A 17,338-nucleotide genomic window follows, 5' to 3' on the forward strand; every position below is an offset into this window, starting at 1 on the left:
AAATGACAGTGACTGTTGGCTGGAAGCCTGGCAGCCTGGATACTGACTGAAAACAGGAAGAAATTTCAACCAAAACAGACACAGCACACCACAACTACCACCAAAAGCAAACTAACTCCACCAGCAGGTGCAGTTGGCCCAACTTAATGTCCTGTTGCAGATTATGAGTGTTAGTTTTCTAAACAACCATATTTTTATGATTTGCTGGAGGGCGGCGAATTCTCAATCAGCAATTTATTTTTTCTCTTCACCCAATCAAGGCCTTCTTAATCTGCAAGTTAAATCCTTCCTAGTACAATGACTGCTTTGTTACTTTGGGCTTTCAGTAAGTAGGCTACATGCTGTTTTAATATTGGCTACTTGTATTTTTTTGTGATAAATAGGGTTAGGGTTAGATTAGGGTGATTCACGTCTACTCTACAAAAATGTGATCACACTTGATCGCAGATGCTTTGATTTTGGTGGTTTGATGACTGCGTTTAGAATTAGAAATTAAGTTAGGGCACAAGGTTTGATAAGAAAATATATATTACACCACTTCAAGTAGCACGGGGTTCTGTGGCAGCTGTGCTTTGTGAGGAATTCCTCTCTGAAGGCACTGATCACTGTGTGATCACTGATCCTTCATATGGACTATTTAGCCAAATCTTGTGGGGAAAAGCAGGTGCTGGAGAGGCAAGTGTGTTCAATGCGAACAGAAAAATGCAACTGTAGGCAATAAGTGTAAAATATTTGAAAAGCTTCAGCATTAAAATGTGCTAAATGTGTGGTGAAACTAAAACAAGTATAGATGTACAGTTATTCAGGTTGAGCTGCTGTTGGCCATTAGATGGCACCCTTTACCAGAGATTGTCTTCATTAAAATTTTAACCCAGACATGATACATGTGACATGTTTTCAATTTTGTTCAAAAAAAAAAAAAAAAAAGTCCAGTAAAAGAAAAAAGGAAAAGAAACTAAACATTTATTTCTTAAGGATGTACAAAATTGGATTTTGTGATATCTTATAGGCTTATATAACATCATATACAAAAGTATAAAAAACATAAAAACTAATTGGTAGTGACATGATTGTAACGCAACATAAAGAACAATGTAAACAGTCCATATATATGTGCATACATGACGCCTGCGCCAAAACGTAGAAAAGGATCGACAGCTCTGCCACCAAAAGTATGGAGGAACAAAAATCACAGAATCAGAAGATAAACACTACCACACACTTTCTCATTCAAATGAATAGGAAAGAGTGTCCAACCTTTTGGAGGTTTAACTACTTTAAGTGTGACAGTTAATGGATTACAGCATTTATTTTTCTATTTCATGAAATGTATCTATGAAACTGTTGTAATGCTCCTGTAGCCTGATCCCCCTTCTCCCTTTTGTTGGGCTGTGTCACGCCTGTCTGTGGAGACAGTGCAGATACAGCCTGGCTCAATACAGACGGATGTACAACTGCAGAATCAAACGGAGCACAGTTTTAGCCTGAACTTCTCTTTGGTTACACACAAAAAAATAAAAGATAAAAACCATTTATCTGTAAATTGCCAATTGAATTATGGGAGTTACTGGGTTTTCCGACAGAAGATCGTTTTACACTAACTGCTGAAATCCATCTGTGCTAAAGGCTAAAGTAAAGAGCATATATAGAAAAAAAATCTGTAAGACTACGAACGATGAGTCGTGTTTGAACTTCATACTCGTGGTGGCTGGAGCTCTGATCACTAAAATGATCAAACTAGACGGGAAGACAAAAGAGAGAGAAGTAAAAGTTTAGATTTAACTGCCAAAACATTGTTCAGTCATACTGAATCCTCACTTTGTGTCTTTGGGCAGGAGGGCTCTGCTGGTTCTCCTCCGTGACCAAGGCCAGGAGCTAAGTGCTGCTAGTTGGCTGCTTCTTCTCAACTGTCATGTGTGGAAACTCTTTGCACCCTCACTTGGCCTCCAGCTGCTGCAGCAGGGGGTTCACCTCGCTCTCCGGTGTTTTCACGCTATCTGTCCGGACAATGCACGTGGGACGATGGCGGTTTAGCATGAGGATCAGCTGCTGTCGTTCCAACTTCAGCTCCTCAATCTGTGCTTTAAGGTCAGAGTTTAACATCTCCAGTCTCTCAGATTCCTGCCAGAGGATGAAGGGGAAAGGGAGCAGTGAAAGGAAAACTATAAAAGTTTGTTAAAACCAAATGCAATAAGCACACGAAGGTGCGAAATAATGACAAAGTGACTATCTGGGTATCTTTGACTCACCTTTTGTAGATAATCTGTTCTCTCTTTCTTTTTGTTTCGACAACGAGCTGCAGCCACTTTATTTTTCTCTCGCCTTCGTTTCCTCCTCTCTTCTTCTTCGTCTCTCTGAAGAACGGCGTAATGGAAGATGATAGTTTAAGAAGTGGAACTTGAGTTCAATGAAATAGATGTGACAAATCGTGGAAAACACTCCAGTAATCACTCTTAGTTCCACAAAAGCTAAGAATAAAGTTAAACTGGATGTAATTTTACCAGCATGTAGACATGTAGTTACCATACACAGGTCGAAGCATTCCTCTGTCTGTGTGCAAAGAAGATGAATCCTGGGCTAAGCTAATTATGTCACAAGTATGCTATTTTATAAACATAAGAAACTAAAAAAATATTTGATTTCACAATGAAATTTTGATCTTTTGTTCATAAAAGAGCAGCTCCAAGTCTCTGCTAGGCTGCAGTCAGTTTTTTAATATCTCATCATTTTACCCTGTTTATTAAGATTCAGCTAAAACTCAACTCCAATTCAAAGTCAAAGCTTAGAGTCAGAGTCAGAGATACTGTATAAGCTAAAACCCCTTGATTACCTTTTTTTTTTTTTTTTTTTTAAACATTGGGGTCTCCCAGTCTGTCCACTAGGCGGTCCTGCTGATTATGGTATGCAACAACACTATCAGCCAAAGGGGCTTTTGTTTTCAGCTTGATTAATGTTTTTTTAACATGGATATTTACATTTAAGCAGGATTCTGTATGATATGTTTGATGTTCTGTTTTTGAACAGGTTCACCTGTCTTTGCTGGAAGAAATATTGTAATGCAGTTAGTTGACAAAATGACCTGAAACAAGCACGTTAGAATAGAAACTCAAGAGTGTCATTGGCTGCCATTTGCTCGATGGGTGGTTACCTCTGTTTTGATGACTATAGGCCTTTTCCCCAGGGTGTCCAAGAAATGCAGAGGTGACAACATCGTCCCAAACTCCTGGAGGTCACCAAATTTCAGCTTGTCTGTGAGTGTGGTGGCTGAGATCCCAGCCAGTGGGCCCAGGCTGGGCAGGGAGCCTGCTGTCACAGAGGGATCTGGGATTTGTCCTGGCATCGTGTCAGACTTGGTCGTGACCACAGCTAGCAGGCAGAGGGAGAAAATGGGGGGCTCAGACAGCAGCGAAACCAGATCAGTGACAAACACATAGACCACTCCCTGCCATGTTTGTTGTACAGCATACTTTATATTACGAGGGCAGAAAACAGCCATTTTCCATTAACCCACTGGAAGAAAATGGACATGCAAATGGCTTATTTGACATGCAATTTGTTAAAAGACTTCACCAAAACATTTACCCAAGATTCATTGCTCCGACTCCAACTAGTCAGATTTGCCTCACTGTGATGAATTGCCAGTCTGTCATAGAAACCGGATGCTGAAACTGCTTTCTTTGGGCTTTTTATTATTTTGCTTTTTTCGGGAATGAATATACCACCATTTACAGAGGTCTTGGCAAAAATGTCCCTTATTTAATCCCCTAAAGGCTGAAACAGAGATGGGCAGCAGCGTACAAAGCAGGTTCACAAAAATTCCCCTTAGTTCCAAGGGGAGCTAAAGAAAATCTTTGTGAAGAAACACCCGTTAACTGTGGTTTCCTCCTTGTGAGACTAAATGTCAGGGGAGTTGAAATGTGGATTTCAAAATACAGCCTAATGTGGGAAAGTCTGGACCCAAATATAACTCGTTTCCTTTTGTTAAGTCAAATAACAAAATAAAGGTGACACTGTTCTTATACTGCTCTCTAGGACTTTGAGCTGTACATATTTCCACTGGTTGGGCCTGTACTACCCAAATCCCTTATTTGAAAATGTTGAACATTTAAATACACTCGAAAGCAAAGCCAAGAGAAAATACAGGAAATTACTGCAACAGGTCAGCGGATTTCCAAGTCACATGACAAAGCCAAAAACTACTATCTAAGGTCAATTACTCTGAGACCTTTAACCCACAATATAGAAACACATGGTGAATATCTGACATATCTAAAATACAGTTCCAGGAAAAAGCTACCTGCCTGGTGATTATCAGTGCAGGCAGCTAAAGGGGGGATTTCAAAGGATGTGTTTGCGTATGCCAGTTACACATCTGTTAAATAGTTCGCCAGAGAGCACACGCTTGAAAAGACACATGAGAATCACACATGGGAATGACTCCATTTTTTTTTTTTTTAACACTTCTCCAAACTGTAGGTCAGAGTGACAAAGTGGAGCTTTACAGATCATGATGTTGGAACATGATGCCCAGGAGCAACATTAACTTTAAATATAGCTCAATACACACTGGTTAAGTTGAGGTCATCTGCAGTCTCTCTCACACACACACACACACACACATACTAGGACTGTAGTTTGAAATTGGGGTTCATGAAATGCAAGTAAAAGAACCACCTTGATGCACACAATAAGGTCTAACTACTGCCAATAGGATCTATTATGCTGTTGACATGCGTCATGTTTTCTTATATTTGTCATATCTGTATTAAACCCGGGGATCCAAACATCATGGCTTGTTTTGAACTCCTCGTGTTTTTCCATTTCAGTTTATGAATGGGAACAATCAGATGAATGTGTAACGGAGCACATTGTGAAGAGCTCATCGGTCAACTTCAAAGCGGAAGTTTTTCTTCAGTGCGGCATTTTTCTTACGTAACTTTGTCTTCCCATCAGAGCCGCAGTGGTAAAAACGTTACACGGCGGATTTGGCTTCGCCTAAAGCTGCTTTTGTTGCTGTCGTTGTGCGTTGTTTTGTTTTGTTTGAAGAGCAAACCCCACATTCCCGGCGCAGCGTCCTGTCAGAGCTCCAACTCCACATTATAAGAACATTTTGTCCTGAATTAGCGCACGCTGTGTGGAGCCGTGTAACAGCAGCATGCACACAAAAGACACGGCTGCTTCTCTAGCATGCCCTGGTGTTCACTTTGAACGGGAAAGCGCTAAAAACACAGTTACATACAAAGAAATAAGCGACGCGAGACGAGGCGTGAAAGTCTAACGGTGCCCGAAGTGCACCTAACCGAAAACATCCCGTCCTCCCCGGCTGCGCCGCTCCACCTATGCTCGGTATGGCCAATGCGTGGCGCGCCAACAGACTGCTCAGCATGTTACCAGAAATATTCAGCTCCGGACTGCTGAAGTTTTCCTTTACCGACCTGACTTCGATCCCAGGTGCAACAAATGTCCTTTCTTCTGCTCAGCCGAGGGTCGAGAGTAGATTTTAAAAAGTGGAAATCGTTGCATCAGACCGATTTTAAACGTGATCCCCAATCTGGGAGGATTTGGGAATGCGGAAATTAGGCTATGCCAGCCAAACGTAAGCAAGCAGGGATGTTAAAAAAAAGGACATAGTGGGGGCAGAAGTGGGGAAGTCTCACCGCTCCTCCCATCAGCCTGCAAACTGCACACTGGGGCTCAGATGGAGGCCTGCAATGCAAACACATTAGTAACACTGATCCAGTCTCAGCCCAGAAACAACGATAACACAGAGGGAGTGTGGCAAATGTAGCTCTTATACACACACTGCATGTTCATCAGTGCAACTACAGTCTTATTTTTAATGTAACCGAACTCTATGTAAAGTTTTAACATCCTGCAGAGAGCAGATTTCTCTCACGCTGGCCCCAAACACCACTGTGAATGTAGATTTATTGTAATTATTCAGCAGCATAGATAAGCAGACTTAACAAATAAGTCAAAATCTGAAAGGTAAAAAAATAAATCATAAGTTACATCTTGATAAGATATATATATATATATATATTATATAGCACTGGATGTTTTCATGGAAAACTTGGAACATTTTAACAATGAGCTCAAACCACAGTTGATGACATTGAGGTATGCAGGTACTTACCATAGATGAATGTGTTAATACAACATTTACAGCAATCAATACACTATCGACACCAAAACACAAAACCATACTATAACATTAAAATTACACATTACATCTTAGATCTAGGAACAGACCAGATATATATGAGCTTTCAAAATTATCTAGAATTCCTCAGCATGCTTTTTTTTTTTTTGAATGAAAACTTAAATGCGTCCCTCCTGTTAAAGTAAAAGCCATGCTTTTAGCTACATCGCTCTGTTGGCTGTGTATCTGGAAAAGGTTTATATGTTGGCTAAGTCATACACAAGACATTTCATGAGTGTATTCCTTGAAGTGCGAGGGCATTCTGTGGTATATGTTGTTTTAAAGTCAGGAACCTGCAAACAGAGAACCCAGAGATATCAGACAGGTCGCCCCCTCGTGAATTATAAGGCTAAGAGAGTTGGAGAGTTGAGGATGTCGACAGATTCGGTTTTGCCCCCTCCCCCTTTATGGCTGTCCAGTCCGTCTGTGAGACAGTCCAGCTCAGGACATGCAAATGTGAAAACAGACAGGTAGGTGCTGCAGGTGGGGGTGGAGGTCACCACAGGAGTAGTGAGAGGCTCCAGGTCGCTGGAAACGGACTTGTACAGGGTCTCCCAGTCCGAGACCCCGAGAGAACTGCTCAGATCTATGTCTGGCACAGACCGAGCAGTTTCCATAGGGGTTTTCTCCTCTAACCCGGGTAACATGCTGTCCAGCAGGCCGTCCTTAATGTCCAAAGAGGGCTCCAGATCGCAGATGTTGATTTCAGCACTGGCACACAGCAAGATATTGGAGTTCCCAGAGATGGCTGTGGATGGATCGCTGGGGATGTCCATGTCCTGCAGCGAAGGAGCTTCCTGGAGTCCATCCTCTGGGAGTCTGTCCTCGTCTGGACAGGGCGGTAGCTCTGGGGATCCCGTGGGCTCCTGGAAAATAGCCTCCAGCTCTTCTGACATTTGGCACACCGGCTTATGTGTAGCGAGGATAAATTCAAGCCTTTCTTTCTCTTTGAGGAGGTTGGCTATTTCTGTCTCCAGGGCTGCTTTCTCCTCTTCCAACTTGTCAGTCTCCTTCAGAGAGATCGGCATCCAAAATCAGCCACATGGGAAAGCACATAACAAGGGGTGCAAATGACAGCTGAGTTTGCATCACTGTTTACTTACAGCTTGCAGTGTATCCGTGAGTTCCCTCCGTCTGTTGCGACACTTTGCTGCAGCCATTTTATTCCTCTCCCTCCTTATCCTTTTTTTCTCTTCCTCCTCTGGAGACAGCTGGGATGTGAAAGAAATAATTCAATTACTACCTTGAAGAATCCAGCCATTTCACCTCCTCATCCACTACATCTGCTGCCAATCCACCCTCTGAAAAATGGCAAAAGCATGTTTCGCTGCAATGCGTCTAAAAATAGACCATTGTTGCAGACTTGCTGTGACCTGAATATAAATTGACTACCTAAGGAAGGCACACAGCCAGCACAAGGTACTGGAGGAGCATGCACAATGGCACCTTTTTCACACAAGGAATTCAGATTGGCATATGGAAATCCTCACTGTTGACTATTCTGTCCAATAGCAAGTAGACCTGGTCTGAGCTAACCTACCTGCTCTGTTTTCCCCTTTCTGACAGCATTTTTTCCCTTGTTCCCGCCTGCTTTGGGTGTTGCCCTGTGAGAGCTTTGCGGTTCATTGGCTTGCCTGCTACCCAGAGACGGGGAGACAGATGTAATAATTGTAGGCTGGACCATCCACTGGAAATCTGGGGTAGATGAAATTGCAGTGACTGTTGGAACAAATGGAGTGTCTTCAACACTCATGTCTTGGCAGACTTCCTGAAATATGGAATTAAACAGAGAATGAGGCAGACAATACAGATAAAAAAAAAAGTGTAAATAAGCTCTTAGTGGTTTAAAGTAACCCCCTCATGATGACAGTTAACAGTCAAATTTAAATCAAATGTTCGCAGTCTAAAATAAAGGGTGGCCTGCGTGTTATATTTTCTTGAAATATACCCGACCAGAAATAGCCTTCTCCAGATCAATACTGGACTTTATCATTGTTTCTGACGTCAACACTGACGCAGAGCTGCTGTGGAGTCTCCTGAATGGATTTATTTTTCTCAATGAACCGCTGCATCGACTCGCTCACATTCGGTCCCAGGACGTCGAAATCAAAACAAGACGAACTACAGCGCAGTTTTCTCACATTACCACACGCACTGCTCACAAATATAATCACATTATCAAGTCTTGTTTTCGGAAATTATTTTTTTTCCCTTTCATGAATTTAAGAGCACCCAGTTAATTAAAATCTTATCAATCCCATGCCCCCCCCCCCCCACCGCCAGGATAAAAAGCATCATGGGTGCTCAGTCTGAATGAAATAAAAAAGGGTTGTTATATTAGATTGTAAACCAGCCCCACCCCCTCAGATGGTTGAATATATATGATCAACAAAGCCATTCATACCTTTGCATTGGTCCCCGAGGAGGCGGCGGGAGAGCTCGCCTCTTCTGGCGTCTTCTGGCAGAGTGTCCCGACAGGAGACTCTGTCCGGCAGGTGGGAGAGTCTGAATCCATGTCAGGCGTCAGGTTGTTGTGATACATCAGCACAGGTCCCGATCACTGATGAATCTGAGTGGCCTTCCGCTGGCAGGGCAGAGCGGCGGCGGGCCTTTCCTCCAGGTATATACCTGGTAACTGGCCGACTAGAATGCAAGCCCCTCCTTTTATGCTCTGCTAGAATTTTATGAATGAACCAAGACTGTACCATCCGCGGAGGGTTGGGGGGGGAGCAGGGGGGGTCAAACTGGCAGCTACAGGGGTGAAGGAGGATTACTTTGGCATTTTTCCTCTGGCGAATTTACTCCACAAATATGTAAACACTTGTTCTTTGACATCGGCATCTTTGCTGAACGCTGGCCCAGCAGCAGTTTTCACTCCCTTTCACAAATATCGGGGTTTTTTGTGTCTGAATAAAACGTGGGGTGAGAAACGTGAGCCATCTATAAATACACACATGAAACCATTTCCTGGGCAATGAAAATGTGATGTTTCAATGCATCCATTTTAATCAAGGGCAAACGACACTTCGGTCATTATTAGAATGTGCCAAATATTAGCCTATCCAATGGGATTTTAAAAACATAATCAAATCAAAGCTGATTTCATTTCAAGGTCGACTTGACGTATTTTGCACGTCCATTTGGAAAATGCATCAGATATATATCCATAATAAAGCTGCCTGAATGAATGTATCTACTGGAGAGATGCCTGATGGAATAAAGAGGCAGACAGAGATCTCTCATAAAAGGCTCTCTGCTCAGAGAAGGATGGAGGGCTGACGGCAGACATAATGAAATGCTGCCGGATTGTTTACTTGGGGGAGGTGGAGGTGAAGAGGAGCGTGTGGGGGCGGAGAAGTCACGTGACATGACCCGGAACTAGGGAGAGAGGGTGGTGGATAGAAGTGAGGGGGTTGCACTCGACAGGAGCAGCATCAGCCTTCATCAAAACAAATGACACGTCTTGTTTCTTTTACAGAGCCTAGGAGACGTTTTCGTCCACGTCTGACACCCACAAAGATGTGTGAGGACAGACAACTGGGCAGTCAGGGCACCTGAGAAAGTCGAAGTGATGTAAAGGGGAGGAGAGCCGAGGCATGTGGCAGATTGTTTTTTTATGGATGACAATTCCAAAAATGCAAAACTAAATAATGCTTTAGATCGCTACACCCATAAATTAATAAAGCTATATGTAAATAGTCATAATACATCTGTTGGTTTGATAAAGGACTTAGAAGAACAATCAGTTTGTTTTTTTTGTTTTTTTTACAAACACACACCTTACTAATTTAATATTTCAGAGGGGGAGAGAGGCATTTAGTCCAACATTTCACGTTAGGAACAGTGTCACTGCTGCTTTGCAGTCTCAAATATCAGAAAAAAAACCTTATGAGACCAGCGTACTAGTCTCATAATGAGGTTTACATATAAGGGACTCAGAGGGACGTAGTGGCTCATTGTTCTTCTTTGGATTCACTGAGTTGATAACTGAGATAGTGGCAAATATTTTCTTAGGTCTTTCTTTAGATGGCCAATTCTTTTGGCCACACAATGTGACTCTGATCATCTTCATTCATAATAGATAATCACAATCCATTTTCCGCTAAATTCAAATGGACTAAGATTACATTGGAGTGATCAAAGTGAAAGACTAGTATTTTCTGTCAAGTAACACAATCAGCAATTAATGCTTGTTATTCGATATTGTGGTTAAAGTGAAGAGAGAGCATGGCACAGATAGAAAGATCTAAGAAGCGGTAAAGGGCTCATGTTCACACTGTACTCTTAGCTTCTATCACAGTCATTACTCATGATTCAATGCACAATGAATTCCAGCACAGCATCTCAACAGGTTTGATTAATATTACTGCGAATAACTCCACCCTTTGGAGAAAGAAAGACAGAGATGGGGAGTTAAGCACTAAACAAGAGAGGAATCACCTGTTTGTCGTGTGACCAGGAAAAGATAAAGCTTCAACTAAGGTGCATCAGTTTCCTCCATTGCTTGTTGCCTCTGAAACAATCAAGCTAAATGGGCTTCTTGTTGTTGACACAACTGCAGTAGGTTGCTTAAATTCTGATTTAACCAGCCACATGGCAGGTTTTTTTTATCAAGACAATTCTCCAAGGAAAACAAGTTTATTGACCGTTAAACCAGTTTTAAGTTACAACCTGTGGGATACAGCTCAGTCAAGAGCACATAGCTAACAAATGGTTATGTCCTCAATTAAAAGTGCCTGCATGATAAATGTAAACGCAACCCCTTTAGTGTTTGCATGAAATGTTATTGATATATGACAAGGCATGTTGTGTATTTATATATTTATATAAATAGCAAGTATTTACGGCTGCCTTACAAAAAACAAACAAAAATATACGTTTTCAACTGACTTATATGGTCAATTCTTAGGAAAACTGACCATATGAGTCATTTAATAATGTGTTTCTTTTATGAATTACAATTAATTCTGAGAACAATAAATTACACACTTATAAAAAACACCCACACACACACTTATCTTTTTCCATATAGTTCCCAAGCTTTATACATTCCTCTCAGCTTTTGGAGGTTAGGTTTCTGTATTTCCTGCAGAGAATAGAATAATTGGTTAATTCCAGATTATTGTGCTGTATGGTGCCTTTGAATGTTACACTAAACTCCAAGTTGAGTGTGTTACTCCCTTCTAGTACCTTCTGGTCTTTATCCAAATGTAAGATGTCTACTAGGGGAGCAATGGAAGGACGGCCATGGGCACACTGGAAGGGCAGCTGGCAGGATGATAAGGATGCTACCAAGCTGTGGCATTCATCTCTGCTCAGGCTGTTGTTGAATTTGATGGCACCTATTTAATGCAGGCATACATGCAAATAAGGTGTAAAAATTTTAGTCTTGTTATCACAGAGAATAATAGACTGAACGATAGAAGTAATGTAATTTTACCGTGGCATGCTAAAGAAGCAAGCACCTTCTGCACAGTGAGAGGCAAAGTTCCTCTTACTCTGCCGGTTGAGCGGAGTAACTGAAACAATAAAAGAAGCAATTGCCCATTATTGTATAATAAGAACCCTTTTCCCCAGAAAATTTAGGCGGTAGAGAGATGTACCTCAATCTGCTCTCGAAGATACTCCTAATGTGACAAAAAAAACCATAATGTTAAACGTAATCAAGCCTCCTAATTGAAAAACATCACTCTGCTAATTGAGAGATGTAGTTAATTTATCTTACCTCAACTATAGGCTTGATAACAGATGGTCTCCCCCGTCTTCGTTCATTGCTCTCCTTTTCAATGAAGCACAGTGGTACCTTCCCCACATATATACGTGGCTCTGCTGCCTGAGAAAATTTCACTTCCAGGCCAAAATTGCGCAGATCTGACTGACAAGATCTGTATGAGAGAGTGTTCGTAATTCATTAAAAATACAAGAAGCGTGTTGAACACTTATGCTTGTTAGCTGAAGCCATTAAAAAAAAGGCACATGTGGGAGTGAGATATGAAGCTAAATGCACTATAGTCATGGAAGTGAATCAAGTCTAAAGGCTGTATGGTGCCGTTTGACATAAATCAAAGAAATAAGATCGTGTTGCAACAGAAAAATGGGGCGTAGTGGTTTAGCACATTGACAGATTACAAACTACAGATTTTGGCAGTCATCCTGTTGTCCAAATCAGACAAAGACTTTGCACAGTGATCCAGAACTGCAATTTAGGCTGTTTCCAACTAGCCGCAATGCTGACATTTTATTTTTTTTAACAACAAAAGTATCCTAGGTTTAATGGGTTTCATAGATTAATTGCAATTTAAGAGTCATCCTGAAAACCTGCTGATTTAGAGATTTATCCTCATCTTATATGGAGGCTCCCAACTGTCAAAAAGACTGACTTACACATTGAATAAGTATTGATTGAAGCATCCTACAATATACGATGAAAAACCATGTACTCTTCAAATCTACTGTTTCGTCCTTTAAACCAGTCTACTGGTTTTACAGGTAGTTGTGATGTTGCACTGTCACAAACAGTAGATAAACACACCTAAGCAGCCTTAGCTCATCTTCTGTTACACTGATCTCAAGAGGTGGCAAAATGGTTGAGGAACACAGACGTCTCTCCCCTGATGCATCTGGGTGATACTCATAGGAATCTGTTACAGCACATAATATGGTAGCAGTAATCTCACTTCAACAACAACAACAATTTAATTTTTCATTCTCAGTATAAATACAGTACATTTTTATTTTTTTTGTACCTGCAACAAGATTTTCAAGCCGAACCCTCTCGTGTGCCGCATGTTGATCCACTAGTACCAAGAGATTTCCTGCAGTTCCATTATAGAATGCACAAAAATAACAATGCATTAGATGTTGTAAACACAAAACAGTGACTTTTCCTTCTATACCTTCATAGTCACTGTGTGTTGTACGTTCTTCATCTCCTGTGTTGATGAGACAAGCAAGAAACTTCTTATCCACTTGATGAATAACCTGTAGAGTAAATAACAATATCAATTATTTCTTAAAATCAGTGAAGACAAAATGGTTGGGGCATTATAAAAACATTTACTCTGGATATTCAAAGGAAGCCAAAAGAGAAATGTGCCTTCATTGAGTGGATCATAGCCTTAGAAAAGCGGTATGGAAACAGGATGTTATGGATCTTTACAGCCAGGCTATCAGCTTGCCCACTTGTTATGTCCACCCCAACCTGCGGGTACAGTAGATAATAAATGATGGGGAAAAAAAAAAACAACCAAATGTTCACAAATGCATTTTAATTCAAAGTAAACATTACTTACCATAGGAGGATGGACAAATACAGGATTATTCCATTTTGAGTACAATGAAGAAAGGGAATTGTAGTTTTCACCACCATCATCTGTGAGGAAAGACAAATATACACACAAACCATACATGTTGATATTCTGTGTGCATGTGTGTTAAAACCCTGTCTTCAGTCTGATCTGAGGTACCTCTGTCATCAAGCCCTGAACTAATCACTCTCTCTGTCCTGGATTTAGGCAGGAAGGGCAACACTAGATCTGCCTGAAATGGGTAACACCAGTATTTCATCCCTAAATAAACATGGAAATAAGCACAAGCAGTTGTTAACACTGAAGGTTCCATTATCAAATCAATCAAATCAATGATACAGCTTCAAATATCTGGTGTACAAAACCTTTGGCCAATATCTTCTTTGGTTACTGAGATATGGGTGATTTAAATAGATACTCTGGCCCAAACTGTATTAAATCATTCCTGCTGTAAGGCTTTAAATGTCCTTTACACTATTTAATATCTTCAAATTGTGCAATAGCTGGCCTACATCTGAAAATGTGCTTTTGTCACGGCTCGCTGAAAGTTGTAGTTAGAGCTCATTACAATGAGCAAAACAAATGTTTTGTTTCTTAACTAGGTGCATGTATAAATAGATTTGGTTTAAATTTTTTAAAAACTAGGCTTTTTAGTAAATGCAATTTAATAGCAGAGAACAGCTCTTAAGTCATTCACGAAAGCGGCATGAATAATAATAATGCCTCATGGAATTTTGGAAAGTTTTAGCAGCACTGCTTTACTGGCCACAAACTCACCCCCCCACCCTCCTTGTTTTTAAAGCTTCATATCTCAGAAACTAAAGCAGACACTAGCCAGAAGCTGTGCACCTTACTTGTTGGGTACGACGACATAATTTAGATCAAGATAACAGGAAATGACCTGACTACCATTTCATAATATTATTGTACAATTGTACTATTGGACTAGTGTACCTGTCTCAGAGATGACGTGAACTGCCAAATTGGTGACATCAGATGTACAGCGCACTTGTGTTTCTTCAGTAGATGGGTCCCCATATTTGCTAAGCCCAGTCACTCTGTTGACATAAACTTCTTTCCCCATGGATGGATCATAGTGATGAAGCCAGTCGCTTGATCTTGTATTCCCTTCCTCCTCATTCAAGTCAGGGTTTTTATTGGTCCCTGATATTGGCTGAGCTTTCAGTGCACTGTCACAGGTACTCTCATTGTTGTTGGTGTCGTGGCTATCAATTTCACTGCTGGGACAGGTATTTCCCCCAGAGGTAGCCCTGGAAAAGTGTGTTAACACATTTGATGCCTCTTCCCTGTGTTGTTTCAAGCTGCAGAGTTTAGAAGCCAAAGATTTTTTGTCTTTATTCTGAGCTGAGATTGGTTTTAACTTGGTGAAAATGGAGGAAGTTGCTGGGCTTTGGAGAATGCGCTGTCTCTCATTTTTTTGTGGCTCTTTCTGACAAACTGACAAATTCTGGTGATTTGAAATATCACTGCATGCTGGTGAGACTCTAGCATTGTCCTGTAAACAAATCCCCAGAGAGGGGAATTTCTTTTCATCACATTTACCAAATGCTCTTCGAAACCTGTCAAGAGATCCAGACTCTTTATGTAACGAAAACCCTTGACATGATACAACTTTAGGAATCTTTGAAGTAATGATAGGATCAAAGTCTCGACATAGCTCCTGACAAGATGTGTCATGGATTGCATCCAGTGAAATTTTGCACTTTGATGCAAGGGATCTCACCTCACCTTTCTGTGCTAGTGTTTGCTGCTGAAATACTGACCTAGTAATCTGGGACAGTTCCTGAGTATGCAGACTTTGATGAATGAATGGATCGGACAGACCTATCTTTCTGTTACTTATCAAAGTCTGCCTGGGTCCTGCACCCTGACAGTCAGGTAATAATTGGTCAGCACTTTTTAACTGGGGCTGACTTTGGTGGGTGATGTTGTCTGGTAAAGCCATGGTGCTGGTTGAGGTAGAACTGTTTAATTGCATCTCTCTTCCTTTTGAAAGTTGTGGCTGACTTGAAGTGCATAAAAGTTGAGAGCCTTCCAGAGCTTTACTGAACATTGGCTCCTCTATTTTAACACTTTTATTATCAGATGCAGATTCCAGGTGAACCAAATCACATTGTGGCTCATCTCTACATTCTCCATATGTGCATCCATCATTTTGTATTGGTTGCAAGTCATTTGCAGGTATTTTTTCAACTTCTTCCTTTTCACATCCCATCAGACCAGACTCCTGGCAAACAACATCCTCAGAAACACATTCATATCGGCGCTTACGATGAACTGATTCTGAAGCCAGTTTCATTCCAATACTGCAATCTAATGTGGAAGCACTGCAAATTGCTTGGCCACCATTTCCATTATTGAACCCCCCTTTGTCAGCATTGTCACTGACAAAGTGTTCAGGAGATACAAAGTCCAAGTCTTCTTGAAAAACCTCGGCCACCAAGTTCTCCCTTTGAAGGAAAGCTTGCACTGCCTCTTTAATGCAGTGCAAAATCCCATCCCAGTCTTTGAACTCGATTAAAGTTTTAGCAGGCTCAAGACAAATATCATACTCTGAGAAGGAGCACTTGATATTGATGACATATACTCCATGAAGCTCTTGATTTCGTTTGTACTTTGGACTCCTGAGGACAGACGGTCCATCTGGGCTATCATTTTTCTGATTGGAACTGCTCAGCCTGCGTAGGAGAAAGTTCAACAGCTTATGTAACGGTGTTTTCAGCAGCAGTCTGTCATTTACGTACAGGAACTGTAAACTGGTATTGTAGTGGCCCTCTCTGCCAATGTAACCTGTCACTTCAAACTGTCCATGCGTGTGGCTCATTTCTCCCAGTCTCTGTGCTCGCCCAAGGCCATGAATCTGAACAAACCTGTGGTGGGTGTTTTTGGCTTTGGGAAGCTGCACCGTCATCGCACCGGTGCAGTCATTCTTCAGGGTGAATGACACAGAGGGATGCATCAGAGAAATGGCCTCCACTCTCTGTCTTATCCTCTCACCCTCTAGGACAGCATCCATCCTCCTCCTCCGGACTGGCATGTTGTGGAAGAAGTTACAGATGACAACTGTAGTCCCTGCGGAGGGCCGGGCAGTCTCTGCTTCAAACACATCGCCGCCTTTTCCGTTCTTGAAAACCTTCACGAGTGTTTTCACCGACGATCTCGTTCGGGATGCGATTTCTACAACCGCGGCCAAAGAAGCTATGCTGGCCAAGGCTTCTCCTCTGAAGCCATACCACCTGAGATCGTCCAGGTCCCGAAGAGAGTTGCACTTGCTTGTGTAGTAGCGGTTTCCGACACAGTCCATGTCGGCCGCGCTCAGCCCAGCGCCGTTGTCCACTACCTGAACTTTGAGCGCCTCCGTGTCGGTCCGGACGCCCACACAGGACGCTCCGGCATCGATGCTGTTCAGGATCAGCTCCTCGACGCACTGTTGGAGGGAAGGGATGGCCACACCGGAGCGGACTTTACCTTGAACTTCTTTGGGCAAACACTTAATCATGGCGTGTATTAATACCCCTCCCTTGGCTTATTTCGTCTCTGAGCCGTGCTAACTGACTTACAGCACAGCTAGTTGGTTGCTAACGGACGCTCAGTAACAGTAGCTAAACGGTAGCTAGTTCCAACGCCAATATCCGTAACATATTTTAAAATGCAGTCACGACACCTTCAATTAAATAAATAAAATCAACGATAAAACGTGCTGAAAGCTTGCTTAAAAACCAATATGTCCAGCGACTGTTTACAGTCAACGTGCAACAAAAAGGAGTGTTGCTTGGAGCTAGCATAGGATGCTAGCAGCGCCATCTTC

The 17,338-nt window shown here is 41.8% G+C and overlaps 3 protein-coding genes across 4 annotated transcripts; all 3 read right to left on the reverse strand.

The window, feature by feature from the left end:
• Positions 1 to 946: 946 nt before the first annotated feature.
• On the reverse strand, positions 947 to 5,587 carry jdp2a (Jun dimerization protein 2a). The gene is made up of 4 exons (XM_029493861.1): positions 5,436 to 5,587; positions 3,149 to 3,366; positions 2,250 to 2,354; positions 947 to 2,121 (listed from the first exon to the last, which is right to left on the reverse strand). Exons 1-4 carry the CDS (start codon positions 5,521 to 5,523, stop codon positions 1,936 to 1,938), a joined length of 597 nt encoding a protein of 198 aa, XP_029349721.1. The 5' UTR covers positions 5,524 to 5,587; the 3' UTR covers positions 947 to 1,935.
• A 371-nt stretch (positions 5,588 to 5,958) lies between these two features.
• On the reverse strand, positions 5,959 to 8,744 carry fosaa (v-fos FBJ murine osteosarcoma viral oncogene homolog Aa). Its single transcript, XM_029494124.1, has 4 exons — positions 8,607 to 8,744; positions 7,743 to 7,970; positions 7,306 to 7,413; positions 5,959 to 7,212 (listed from the first exon to the last, which is right to left on the reverse strand). The coding sequence occupies exons 1-4, from the start codon at positions 8,742 to 8,744 to the stop codon at positions 6,544 to 6,546; spliced, it is 1,143 nt and encodes a 380-aa protein (XP_029349984.1). The 3' UTR covers positions 5,959 to 6,543.
• A 2,090-nt stretch (positions 8,745 to 10,834) lies between these two features.
• Positions 10,835 to 17,331, reverse strand: mlh3 (mutL homolog 3 (E. coli)). Of its 2 annotated transcripts, XM_029493748.1 has the most exons (12): positions 14,464 to 17,331; positions 13,669 to 13,770; positions 13,495 to 13,574; positions 13,299 to 13,403; positions 13,099 to 13,183; positions 12,949 to 13,017; positions 12,735 to 12,843; positions 11,928 to 12,087; positions 11,806 to 11,829; positions 11,643 to 11,721; positions 11,393 to 11,544; positions 10,835 to 11,288 (listed from the first exon to the last, which is right to left on the reverse strand). In XM_029493748.1, exons 1-12 carry the CDS (start codon positions 17,027 to 17,029, stop codon positions 11,217 to 11,219), a joined length of 3,603 nt encoding a protein of 1,200 aa, XP_029349608.1. In that variant the 5' UTR covers positions 17,030 to 17,331; the 3' UTR covers positions 10,835 to 11,216. The 2 variants fall into 2 exon arrangements, with proteins under 2 accessions (XP_029349608.1, XP_029349609.1); XM_029493749.1 differs by lacking the exon at positions 13,669 to 13,770.
• Between the last annotated feature and the right edge of the window lie 7 nt (positions 17,332 to 17,338).

This window comes from Echeneis naucrates, chromosome 22, assembly GCF_900963305.1.
Source record: "Echeneis naucrates chromosome 22, fEcheNa1.1, whole genome shotgun sequence".
NCBI lineage: Eukaryota > Metazoa > Chordata > Actinopteri > Carangiformes > Echeneidae > Echeneis > Echeneis naucrates.

Bases quoted from the DNA above. Each gene is read 5' to 3' on its own strand.
- mlh3 (XM_029493748.1), bottom strand. From the start codon at position 17,029: ATGATTAAGTGTTTGCCCAAAGAAGTTCAAGGTAAAGTCCGCTCCGGT. The intron at 11,722-11,805 runs GTACATCTCTCT...TTATTGTTTCAG, and splicing joins ATCTTCGAGAGCAGATTGAG to TTACTCCGCTCAACCGGCAG. The intron at 11,545-11,642 runs GTAAAATTACAT...TGCATTAAATAG, and splicing joins TGCTTCTTTAGCATGCCACG to GTGCCATCAAATTCAACAAC.
- jdp2a (XM_029493861.1), bottom strand. From the start codon at position 5,523: ATGCAACGATTTCCACTTTTTAAAATCTACTCTCGACCCTCGGCTGAG. The intron at 2,355-3,148 runs GTAACCACCCAT...GCCGTTCTTCAG, and splicing joins CTATAGTCATCAAAACAGAG to AGAGACGAAGAAGAAGAGAG. The intron at 2,122-2,249 runs GTGAGTCAAAGA...ATCCTCTGGCAG, and splicing joins GAACAGATTATCTACAAAAG to GAATCTGAGAGACTGGAGAT.
- fosaa (XM_029494124.1), bottom strand. From the start codon at position 8,744: ATGTATCACAACAACCTGACGCCTGACATGGATTCAGACTCTCCCACC. The intron at 7,971-8,606 runs GTATGAATGGCT...TCCATATTTCAG, and splicing joins CCTCGGGGACCAATGCAAAG to GAAGTCTGCCAAGACATGAG. The intron at 7,213-7,305 runs GTAAGTAAACAG...ATCTCTCTGAAG, and splicing joins TCACGGATACACTGCAAGCT to GAGACTGACAAGTTGGAAGA.